Source organism: Pan troglodytes, chromosome 3 (genome assembly GCF_028858775.2).
Source record: "Pan troglodytes isolate AG18354 chromosome 3, NHGRI_mPanTro3-v2.0_pri, whole genome shotgun sequence".
NCBI classification, from domain to species: domain Eukaryota; kingdom Metazoa; phylum Chordata; class Mammalia; order Primates; family Hominidae; genus Pan; species Pan troglodytes.
Window position 1 is genome coordinate 25,699,633 of NC_072401.2, and position 12,763 is coordinate 25,712,395.

The 12,763-nt window shown below is 48.0% G+C and overlaps 1 protein-coding gene across 2 annotated transcripts in view; it reads left to right on the forward strand.

The window, feature by feature from the left end:
* Positions 1-16: 16 nt before the first annotated feature.
* Positions 17-12,763, forward strand: part of PI4K2B (phosphatidylinositol 4-kinase type 2 beta) — a 45,246-nt gene continuing 32,499 nt past the window's right edge. Inside the window, exon 1 of one of the 2 annotated variants that reach the window (XM_003310263.7) lies at positions 17-503. In XM_003310263.7, coding sequence (XP_003310311.4) covers positions 233-503 — 271 coding nt within the window. In that variant the 5' untranslated portion in view covers positions 17-232. The remainder of the gene's footprint in view (positions 504-12,763) is intronic. The other variant, XM_016951418.4, reaches the window with a different exon arrangement.

Here is a 12,763-nt window from a genome sequence, read left to right on the forward strand (position 1 = left end):
GCCGCCACGACCCTTCTGCGCAGGCGCGGGGGTGGTGCCTGGCGGAGGCGCGAGGTGGGGCGCGGCCGGCGGCGAGGCGGGACAACCGCTGGGCGGGCGCCAAGCGTGCCCGTGCGCTGGTGAGGTGGCGTCCGTTCTACCCGGTCGCTCCCGTTCCGCGCCATGCAGAGCCCAGTCTCTGGCACCTGGCTGCTCTGATCTGGTCTCAGCGCGGAGGGAGCAGAGGGAGTCCATGGAGGATCCCTCCGAGCCCGACCGGTTGGCGTCCGCGGACGGCGGGAGCCCGGAGGAGGAGGAGGAGGATGGGGAGCGGGAGCCGCTGCTACCGCGGATCGCCTGGGCCCACCCGCGGAGAGGCGCCCCAGGCAGCGCCGTGAGGCTGCTGGACGCTGCCGGGGAGGAGGGCGAGGCCGGCGACGAGGAGCTGCCCCTCCCGCCCGGGGACGCGGGGGTCTCGCGGAGTTCGCCCGCCGAGCTGGACCGGAGCCGCCCCGCGGTTTCAGGTGCGACCCGGCCCTGCCCCACTCCCCGCGCCCCTCCGGGCGGCTGCCCCTGTCGCCCGGCTCGGTCCTGTCTCCCGCGCGCGCTGGCCGAGGTGGACGGGCTTTCCCCGCTCGCTGGGCAGCAGCTCCCGAGCTCGGACCGGCGCCAGCCGCAGCCGCACCGCGGGCACCTAGCCTGCTCGCTCTTTCTCCGGGAGCTCCCTCTCCTAAGGCCAGTGGTTGTCATTAAACCGATTCTTTAGACCTCCCCGCAAAGTGAGTCTAAACTTCTAGAAACCGACACTGGGGAGAGGTTAACGCTGTAAAATGACGTAAGTCCTTGCTCAAGTTTGGACTTGACTTTTGAATTCAGAACCTTGAACTCTCAGGAAAGTTCCCGGAGTGGTGAATTTGCAAAGTGGATGACAAGAGAGAGATGGACAGCCAGAATATCCAGTTGCCACTGGGGCACGTTTCAAAACCTTTTTCTATTAAATGTTGTTATTATGAAGTTAGCCACAGGGGGCAAAAGCAGTTGAAAGTCTGTTCCTGCCCTCTTACAGTTTAGTTTCTCTTTCTTGATTTACTTCTAATACATAAGAAAACCAAAACGAAAAACCTCTTTTCGCTATTAAGCGGACTGATAACCTCAGGCGAAACAGGGCAGTTGAAATGATGTTGAAAGTTAAATTTAGGTATGCTGTGCAGGCCTGGATATTTATTAATAAAGTGAGTTTTTCTGGCGTGTTGAGTGGAGTTAGACAAATGTGATGGAAATAGCAAGAGACTTGTAAGACTCTCAGAGGTGAGACAGACTTGTTTGTAAAAAGGCGATGGTACACCTCCCTGCTGGTTGTGAGGATGGATTAAATGAGATGTTGTGCACCCGGTTGGTTTATGGCTTCACACATGACAACTTAAAAGCCACAGAAAATGGAAGTTTCTTTAACACTGCTTAGTTTTTTTTTGGAATTGTTAGATTTTAAATGTACTGTTAGTGGTACACTAATGTGTCCTCTACAGTTTAAAGGATTTTGGATAGAATCGGTCACTCAAGTTCTAGCTAGAGGCTACATTCAGGCATATTCTAGAGTAAATAAATCAGAGAATCCCAAGGGGAGCCGTTTGTCTGATTGTTTAAGCTTTAACCAACGTCTGCTCCCGTTATAATGTGACCTGATGGATGCATTGACGTTTAACCAAACAACGTGAAGCTGAAACCAGATCACAAACGGGTCTGCATTTGCCTAGCTACATGGGCAATTTGGGTATATGTTACTTAGAATTTAGTCTGTAAAATAGCTAGCTTGCCTTTTTCTGTCCCTTACCTTGTGTAAGCTACCTTGTGTACCTGGATTTTTAAAAGAGCCTAAAGCCTTCAAAATGCACTTGTTCTGTGAAAGTGAGGTGTTTTATAAACAAACAGTATTAAGGCTAGAAAAAAATCAAAGCGAGAGGCCAACGAGATGGCAGGCCTGTAATCCCATCCCAGCATTTTGGGAGGTCTAGGCAGGAGAATAGCTTGAGGCTGGAAGTTCGAGACCCACCTGGGCAACATAGCGAGATCCCCATCTCTATAAAAAATAAACAACAACAAAAATTCAAAGTGAGGATAGAGTATAGTGTTAGAATACAAATGGATTCTTAGAATTCCTACCTTTTTTAAAGGTAGTATCTTACCTGTATCACAGTTTACAATTTGCTGAGATCTTTCTTTAAAAAATATTTTATTCTCCACTGCACTCCAGCCTGGTTCTGTCTTGAGACAGAGCAAGACTCTGTCTCAAAAATAAATAAATAAATAAATAAATTTTATTCTCTGTTGGGTGCCATGGCTCATGCCTGTAATCCCAGCACTTTGGAAGGCCTAGGTGGGTGGATCATTTGAGGTCAGGAGTTTTCAGACCAGCCTGGCCAACATGGTGAAACCCCGCCTCTACTAAAAATATAAAAATTAGCCAGGCATGGTGGCGGGCGCCTGTAATTCCAGCTACTCGGGAGGCTGAGGCAGGAGAATCACTTCTGAACCCGAGAGGTGGAGGTTGCAGTGAGCAGAGATGGCTCCACTGCGCTCCAGCCTGGGTGACAGAGTGAGACTTTGTCTCAAAAAAAAAAAAAAATTATTTTCACAACAGCACAGCAAGTTAGTTGTTATTTGCCATTATTCTCGTTATGAGGATTCAGAATTAATAAACTGGTAATGACTGGTAGCTCAGGTCTTCAGAGGTAAATGGTTTGCCCGAAGTCAAATATCCAGGAAGTGATAAATCAGGAGGAAGCCTGGTTCTTTCTTCATCTTCTGCCCCTTTTCCGTTTTGCCGTGGGTCCACAAGTGTTATAAAATAATTGTGTCTGTGGTTATTTTGGAGGTTTTTACCTTTAATGGGACTTTAAAATAGTTTCTGTGAAAACTGTTTAAAAAATTTTTAAAGACTAAAATGTTCATGATTGAGTAATTTAATAATTTTTAAGTTTAGTTATTTTTTAAATGACTCCATTAACTTCATTTGTCCTTTACTGTCCGATTTCCATGAAACTACCTCACTAGTTCCAAGAAATTCTTGCCTTTAGATTAATATGAACATCATTTATGATGCTTAACTCTTACTTATATAAGCAAGAGGTTTATGTACTTTAGCCAGTGGAAGAATGTCATATGTCTGTTATCTTCAACAAGGCATTTAACAAAGCCTACAAACAGCATAAACCATAGTGTTGTTGGATCAGTGTCAAAGTGGAAGGATTAGTGCATTCCTTGTTCTAGTTATTTTAATCAGTGAATTCGGTAGTAATGATAGCTAATGCCTACATAGCAGTTAATATGTGCTAGGCATAGTTCTGTATGCTTCATATATATTAATTCATAACCAACCCTGTGATGTGAGTACTATTTTTGATTTTTTTTTTTGTTGTTTTTGGCAGTGGGTGGCTGTAGGGGTGGCAGTGGGGGAACAGAGTTTCATTCCTGTCACCCAGGCTGGATTGTAATGGCGTAATCTCGGCTAACTGCAACCTCCACTCCCCAGGTTCAAGCGATTCTCCTGCCTCACCCTCCCAAGTAGCTGGGATTACAGGCACATGCCTGGCTAATTTTGTATTTTTAGTAGAAACGGGGTTTCACCATGTTGGTCAGGCTGGTCTCGAACTCCTGACCTCAGATGATCCACCCGCCTCGGCTTCCCAGAGCACTGAGATTACAAGGCCACCATGCCTGGCCTTGTTCTCATTTTAAGAAAGTACAGAGAGAGGCTGGGCATGGTGGCTTACGCCTGTAATCCCAACACTTTGGGAGGCCTCTTTGGTGCACACCTGTAGTCCAAGCTACTCAGGAGACCGAGGCAGGAGGATTGCTTGAGTCCATGAGTTTCAGGTTACACTGAGTCCAGTGAGCTATAATTGCACCACTATACTCCAGCCTGGGTTACAGAAAAAGACCCTGTCTCAAAAGAAAAAAAAAAAAAGCACAAAGAAGTGAAGTGACTTCTCCAAGTTCCCAGTTAATACAAATCAGGAATGCTTAGCTCCTGTTAGAGAGCCTAACAGTTAGAAAACAGTGTTAGAATTCACAAAGAGCTGCCAAAGTAAAAGAAAATGTGAATTTGTAAGTCATTTAATGATTCATGGTGGTTTATAAATATGTGAACAGAATAAGAAAATCATTTAAAAGGAAGAAAGATGAGAAGATGGAGCCTGGAGTGAGATTACACAAGATGTACCTCAGATGCTTGATGCAGGCAACCCACAAATTTGATTTTTAAAATTACTGAGCAGCTAACTTGAGAGAAACACAATCATGTGGTCTATACAGTTAAAATAAACTGGTTATTTGAACCAAAACAGAACAGACAAAGGGTAGCCTGTCACAGTCTCTTGGTGAATGCTGTATGCTGAACAATATCTGTGATAAAAGTGATTAATTTCATAAAGGTATTTCTTATAACTTCCCTAAAGTCCATTTCAGCAGAAATGGTTTAACTACTGGTGCTATTGTGTCCGGAATTGGTGGGTTCTTGGTCTCACTGACTTCAAGAATGAAGCCATGGACCCTCGCGGTTAGTGTTACAGTTCTTAAAGGCTGTGTGTCCGGAGTTTGTTCCTTCTGATGTTCGGATGTGTTCGGAGTTTCTTTCTTCTGGTGGGTTCGTGGTCTCGCTGGCTCAGGAGTGAAGCTGCGACCTTCGCGGTGAGTGTTACAGCTCTTAAGGCAGTGTGTCTGGAGTTGTTCATTCCTCCTGGTGGGTTCATGGTCTCGCTGGCTTCAGGAGTGAAGCTGCAGACCTTTACGATGAGTGTTACAGCTCATAAAGGCAGTGTGGACCCAAAGAGTGAGCAGCAGCAAGATTTATTGCAAAGAGCGAAAGAACAAAGCTTCCACAGTGTGGAAGGGGACGTGAGCGGGTTGCCACTGCTGGTTCGGGCAGCCTGCTTTTATTCCCTTATCTGGCCCCACCCACATCCTGCTGATTGGTCCATTTTACAGAGCGCCGATTGGTCTGTTTTACAGAGAGCTGATTGGTCCATTTTGACAGGGTGCTGATTGGTGCGTTTACAATCCCTGAGCTAGACACAAAAGTTCTCCAAGTCCCCACTAGATTAGCTAGATACAGAGCACTGATTGGTGCATTTACAAACCTTGAGCTAGATACAGAGTGCTGATTGGTGTATTTACAATCCCTTAGCTAGACATAAAGGTTCTCTAAGTCCCCACTAGACTCAGGAACCCAGCTGGCTTCACCCAGTGGATCCAGCACTGGGGCCACAGGTGGAGCTGCCTGCCAGTCCCGTGCCTTGCGCCCACACTCCTCAGCCCTTGGGTGGTCGATGGGACGGGGCACCATGGAGCAGGGGGTGGCGCTTGTTGGGGAGGCTCGGGCTACACAGGAGCCCATGGCAGCAGGGGGAGGCTCAGGCATGGCTGGCTGCAGGTCCCGAGCCCTGCCCTACAGGGAGGCAGCTAAGGCCCAGTGAGAAATCGAGGACGGTGCCGGCCCAGGGGGACCCAGCAGCACCCTCTGCAGCTGCTGGCCTAGGTGCTAAGCCCTTCACTGCCCGGGGCCGGTGGGGCCGGCCGGCCGCTCCGACTGCGGGCCTGCCAAGCCCATGCCCACCCAGAACTCGCGCTGGCCCGCAAGTGCCGCACGTAGCCCCAGTTCCCGCCCGCACCTCTCCCTCCACACCTCCCCACAAGCAGAGGGAGCTGGCTCCGGCCTCAGCTAGTCCAGAAAGGGTCTCCCACAGTGCAGTGGCAGGCTGAAAGGCTCCTCAATTGCGGCCAGAGTGGGCGCCGAGGCCGAGGAGGTGCCGAGAGTGAGCGAGGGCTGCAAGGGCTACCAGCACACTGTCACCTCTCAATCCCCCCTCTAAACAGGACACCCCAACTGCTGTTGGGAATTTGGCCAATGACCGCTCTAGCTACTTCCTGCTGGATAGGGGCAATGAAGTGGCCCTGCAGTTGTAGTGTCCTCCAGAGGGGAGCTCTCTAGGCCAGTAAAAGTGCCAGCAGGTTGATCCAGGGGTCCTCGGTAGAAGTTGTTAGTTGAACTCATTTGGGGTTCCATTTGTAAGACCATTTGTAGCTTGATGGCCTCAATTCTAGAGGAAACAAATTTGACAAGAAGGTTAAAAATACAGGGTCCAAAGGCAAGTAACAGCAAGATGGCTGCCACAGGACCTAGAAAGGGGAGAAGCCATGTTGCCCAACTCCAGAGGTTGGTATAAGAGTTTGAAAGGCATTGTCTGATTTCAGAAGCCTTTTCCTGTAAACACCAGGTGGCATCTCGTACTGGTTAGTGTAAAAATAACACTCTTCCCCTAAGAAGGTGCAGAGTCCTCCTTTCTCAGCAGTGAAGAGGTCTAGGCCTTGGCGGTTTTGGAGATTCACTGCTGCCAAAGAGTCTATTTGGGATTGTAGAGTAAGGATAGATTTTGTTATTTCTTGCAAACTGTCTGAAAAATCCTTTGAGAGTGTGTGGTAGTAGAATAATGAAGTAGATAAACTGGCTATTCTGGTTCCTGTAGCAGTAGCCATTCCTAACCCTATAAGTAGGGGTATTAATTGTATGGCTCTGCGCTAATGGAGTTGAGCTTTGAGGGGTACTAATAGGGTCTGATTTCCTGGGGCAATGTTAATGTTGGGACTTAGAAAGACTAAGGTGCAGGTGCCAGTCCAGTTAGTGGGGAGGCAGATATTGGTCGATGTTCCACATAACAAGAATATGCCTTGGCTGGGTAGACAGAAATTTACCCTGGCTTTTAAAGGAATAGGGTATGCTGTTTTTCTTTACTATTTCCATCTCTCTTTCTTTCTCTTTGACTTCTTTGTCTCTTCCTCTCTTTCTGACTCTCTGACTTTGTGTCTGTCCCTCTTTCTTTCTGACTCCTTCTCTTTGACTCTCTGTTTCTTCTTCTCTCTGTCTCCTTCTCTTTGTCTCTCTGTTTCTGTCTCTCTGTCTCTTTCTTTGACTTCCTGTCTCTTTCCTTCCTACTGGTCTTTCCCTGCCTCTGCCAGCCACTTATGCTGCTGTTCTCCCCTCTTCTTCCCCTTTTTGATGGCTTTGGCAGTGTAAGACTGCCACCCCCTTGGGTTTTTTGCACTGCATGCAATAACTCTATAATTTCCTTGTGGTATTTAGTGGGGGTTCCCCCAGAGGTTAGGAACTCCCTTTCTTTCCACATTGAAGCATGGGCATGTAGGATTAGATAAGCATACATGCTATCTGTATACACATTTATTCTTTTTCCCTTTCCCAGTTCTAAGGCTCTGGTAAGTGCCACTAGTTCTGCTAACTGGACACTGGTCCCTGGGGGAAGAGGCTTACTTTCAAGTATGGTTACATCACTAACTGTGGTGGAACCTGCCCTTTGTATCCCATTCTCCACAAATGAACTTCCATCGGTATATCGGTTAAGGTCAGGATTAGTTAAGGGGACTTCTAAGAGATCATCTTGGGCGGCATAAGTCTGGACTATAATTTGTTGGCAGTCATGCTCGATTGGTTCCCCATCCTCTGGGAGAAAAGTGGCAGGGTTGAGGGCCATGCATGTGCATATTTGAAGCACCGGTCCCTCAAGGAGTAGCACCTGGTATCTAAGTAGGCGGTTGTCTGATAGCCATAAACTTCCTTTGGCACCTAGTATGCCATTTACATCATGAGTAGTCCAGACAGTGAGATCCTTTCCTTGTATTATTTTGATAGTTTCTGACACTAAGTCGGCTGCTGCTGCAACTACACTTAAACAGTGAGGCTAGCCTTTTGCTACTACATCAGTTTCCTTACTTAGGTATGCCACTGGTTGTGGGGTTGTCCCAGGAGTCTGAGTAAGGACTCCAAGAGCTATCTCGGCTCTCTCTGTGATGTATAAAGAGAAGTTTTGTCCTGTGGGAAGGCTTAAAGCTGGAGCTTGTACTAGGGCCTGCTTTAAGGTTTTGAAGGCTGTTTCTGCCTCTGGTTCCCATTCTACTAGATGAGTATTTGCCCTCTGGGTTTCCTTGTTTAGAGTATAGAGGGGCCTGGCTATCTCGCTGTATCCAGGGATCCATAGTCAGCAAAAGCCGGTAATTCCAAGGAACCCACTCAACTGTTTTAATGTCTTAGGGTGAGGATAAGCCAGTATAGGCTGTATTCGTTCCTTGCTGAGGGCCCTGGTCCCTCTGGCTAAGATTAGGCCTAGATATTTGACCTGCTGTAGGCAAAGCTGGGCCTTCGACCTAGACACCTTGTACCCTTGATTAGCTAGAAAGTTCAAGAGATCTAGAGTAGCCTGCTGGCATGAGGCTTCCAAACTGGTAGCCAAAAGTAAATCATCCACATATTGAAGGACCAGAGTGCCTGGACTTGAGAAGTGGCCGAGACCTTGGGCCAGTGCCTGACTAAACAGATGAGGGCTATCCCTAAACCCCTGGGGCAAGACCTTCCACGTAAGTTGGGACTTGTGGTCTGTGGGATCCTCAAAGGCAAAGAGGAACTGGGAGTCAGAGTGCAGGGGAATACAGAAGAAGGCATACTTGAGGTCCAGAACCGTGAACCATTCTGCTTCCTCTGGTATTTGAGAGAGCAGGGTATTGGGGTTGGGTACCACCGGATATAGAGGAATTACTGCCTCATTGATGAGTCTAAGATCTTGCACTAGTCTCCACTGACCATTCAGTTTTTGTACTCCCAGAATTGGGGTGTTGCAGGGACTGCTGCATTTCCTTACTAAGCCTTGAGCTTTCAAATGTTTAACAATATTCTGTAATCCTTTATGAATTTTAGGCCTTACCAGATATTGCCTTTGGTAAGGAAAAGTGGTGGGATCTTTTAACCTGATTTGGACTGGCTGGGCATTTTTTGCCCTTCCAAAGTGTCCTTCCAATGCCCAGACTTCAGGGTTGATTCCCTCCTCAAGTAGGGGACAACAAATGGGTAACTTGTTCCCCATATTCATGTAGATAACAGCTCCGGCCTTGGCTAATATATCCCTCCCTAATAAGGGTGTGGGACTTTCAGGCATAACAAGAAAGGCATGTGAAAAGAGCAAAGTCTCCCAATTACAACTGAGGAGGTGGGAGAAATACCTGGTTATAGGCTGTCCCAGGATTCCTCGGATGGTAATGGACCTTGAGGACAGTCGTCCAGGACAGGAGATTAACACTGAGAAGGCCGTGCCAGTGTCCAGGAGGAAGTCAATTTCCTGGCCCTCAATAGTTAAACATACCCAGGGCTCAGTGAGGGTGACGACATGAGCTGGCGCTTGCCCCAGGCACCCTCAGTCCTGTTGTTGGATCATCTGGTTGGGGGCTTCTGACCCAGGGAACCTTCATCCTCTGGGGCAGTGCACCTTCCAGTGATTGCTTCAGCATAGTGGACATGGATGAGGGGGCAGCTTGTTTCTCATTGGACAATCTTTTTTAAAGCGTCCTAGTAAACCACACTGATAACAAGCCCTACCGGTTGATTGGCCTACTCCATTTTCTATCCTCTCTGAACCACCAAGGTTTGTTTGTCTGAGGGCCATGACTAAGGCTGTGGCCTTTCTCTGATCTTGCTTTTCCTTTTGAGCCCGTTCCTCTTGGTCCCTATTATAGAACACCGAGGTTGCCAGGTTTAATAATGCCTCTAGATTTTGTTCAGGGCCCAGGCCTTGCTTTTAGAGCTTTCTCCTGATATCTGTGGCTGATTGGGTAATAATTATCTTTTAGAATCAATTGACCCTCGAGTGATTTGGGTGACAGGGGAGTATATTTTCTTAAGGCCTCTCGTAGCTGCTCAAGGAAGGCTGAAGGATTTTCTTCCTTTCCCTGAGTTATGGTGGACATCATTGAATAATTCACGGGCTTTTTTCTAATTCTCCGTAGGCTTTCTAGAACACAGGTCAACAGATGTTTACGACTCCAGTCCCCATGATCTGGTCAAGGTCCCAATGGGGATCCATACTGGGGATGGCTTGCTGACCGGTAGGGAATTTGTCCCTTTCTTCGGCTGTCATTCTATCATTTACTTGACTAAGACACCAGGTATCTCCAAACTCTTGGGCTGCATCAAAAGCCACATTCTTTTCATTAAAGGCCAGGGTTTGATCTAAGAGTAGCATGACACCTCTCCAAGCAAGGTCGAAGGTTTGCCCTAGACCCTGTAGGACATCTATGTACCTATCAGGATCATCTGAAAACTTCCCCAGGTCTGCCTTGATCTGCTTTAAATCAGAGAGGGAGAAGGGGACATGTACCCAGGTTGGGCCAAATTCCCCTCCCCCTACAGCTTGAAGGGGACATAATCAATAGCCCGGGGGTTTGTGGTCCTTTGGAGATTTTTTTGCTTATTTCCTTCTGGGCAGGGGAGATTAGAGGAGGATTATCATTAATAGGAAGGGGAGCTATAGGTAGGCTAGGTTATGGGGGTAAGCTGAGAAGTCCTCCTGTGGGATGTAAATTGTAAGCTTTGCATAGTTGTGTATTCTCCCTCAATGAAAAGAAAGCTTGGACATAAGGTATTTCACTTCATTTGCTTTCCCTCTTACAGAAAAGGTCAAGCTGCTAGATAGTATTGTAATTTATACTTCCCTCAGGTGGCCATTTTTCCCCATCAGAGAGAGAATATTGGGGCCAAGCTGTAGTGCAGAAAAAAATGAGCCGCCTCTTTTTCAGGGTTTATGGGTCAAATTGGTCCCAATGGCTTAGGATACATTTCAAGGGTGAGTCTGTTGATGCCTGAGTGTTTCCCATCTGAAAGACAAAACCACCCGCAGTTTTGGTTTGTTTTGTTTCTCCCCCTGCCCAAGAACCCGCAACGGTCCCTGGACCCTGCTGATCGGAATAGTTGCGCTCACGCAGCAGCAGAAACAACCCCTGCCCAAGAACCCGCAACGGTCCCTGGACCCTGCTGATTGGAATAGTTGCACTCACCGACGCAGCAGCAGAAACACTAGTTTTCCTCCCAGACCACACGGAGGACCGAGGAAGGTTGGATTTAGTGGCCCTTACCAACACATTCTCAAAAACCTGCACCCTTGCCTGTCCTCCTAGACCACAAGGAGGACCGACCGAGAAAAATCAGATTTAGTGACCCTTACCGATGCATTCTCAAAAACCTGTTAAGAGTCCTAAGCATTCTCCTGTTAGTATTGGGACTTTACCCCTGTCCTATAAAGATGTTATGCCCCAAAAATGAAGTGGAGAGCCACATACCCTGAGGGAGGGAAGGGATCTCCAGGGTTGGAAGAGTGACACCTTTTGTCCTCACTTATATGAATAAGAAGGATAAAATTTCTGAGGCTCCCCATATCCTAGCTTTATGAATAGCTTTTGTTAGGCCTATTAGTCTGAGGAGGGATCCTAAAGTTCCAGGTAGTCCCCACTACGATGGGACTTCGGGCAAAAATTATGTCTTTCTGATTGGTGAGCCTGGGTGTCTAAAGAAGGTAACAGTTTATACTAGAAGTCGTTTTATAGGAGAAACTAGGAGAGCACCAGACACAGGTAGCAATTTTTAGAAGCGGGACTAACCTCGGAGAAGAGAGGCGAGAGGAAGTTTGTCTGGCAGGCACTAGGACCCAGGGGGTAAGGGTCAGGATAGATAGGATAGATGGGCAAATCTCACTTGGGTGACATGCTTTGGAGAGTTCCGCTCATGGCCGCAGGGTCAACCAACTTGTTGTTGGGACCCGCGGAGCTGCATAGCTTTCCTCTCTGTCAACCCTCGGTTCAGCCCAGAAGTACAGGAAAAGTGGAAGCTGGTTCTAGGCAAACCAACGCTCCCAACTCTGAAGAGTCTGAGGTTGTTAGAGAGCCCTTTCCCAGAAAGCCTGAGACCCGTGTCTTTAGTCCAGCGGCCATGCTAGTCGCTTTTAACTGGCCGACAGGTGCCCGGTATTTAGCCCCCGTTCTAAGGAAAAATAGGACAGAATAGCAAGTGAAAGGGGTCCGATGGTACTCACTGCTTGGTGATAGGTGACAGTCTCACCGCTCAGCGATAGGCGATGGTCTCACTGCTTGGTGATAGTCTCACCACTTGGCGATAGGCGATAGTCCCTTTGTTCAGCAATGGGCAGTGGTCTCACTGCTTGGCGAGTCTCACTGCTTGGCAATAGGCGATAGTCCCATCTGGGTCATCAAAATGTGTCCGGAATTGGTGGGTTCTTGGTTTCACTGACTTCAAGAATGAAGCCACAGACCCTCCCAGTGAGTGTTACGGTTCTTAAAGGCAGCGTGTCCGGAGTTTGTTCCTTCTGATGTTCGGATGTGTTCGGAGTTTCTTCCTTCTGGTGGGTTCGTGGTCTCGCTGGCTCAGGAGTGAAGCTGCAGACCTTCGCAGTGAGTGTTACAGCTCTTAAGGCGGTGTGTCTGGAGTTGTTCATTCCTCCTGGTGGGTTCGTGGTCTCGCTGGCTTCAGGAGTGAAGCTGCAGACCTTCGCGGTGAGTGTTACAGCTCATAAAGGCAGTGTGGACCCAAAGAGTGAGCAGCAGCAAGATTTATTGCAAAGAGCGAAAGAACAAAGCTTCCACAGTGTGGAAGGGGACGTGAGCGGGTTGCCACTGCTGGTTCCGGCAGCCTGCTTTTATTCCCTTATCTGGCCCCACCCACATCCTGCTGATTGGTCCATTTTACAGAGTGCCAATTGGTCTGTTTTACAGAGAGCTGATTGGTCCGTTTTGACAGGGTGCTGATTGGTGCGTTTACAATCCCTGAGCTAGACACAAAAGTTCTCCAAGTCCCCACTAGATTAGCTAGATACAGAGCACTGATTGGTGCATTTACAAACCTTGAGCTAGATACAGAGTGCTGATTGGTGTATTTACAATC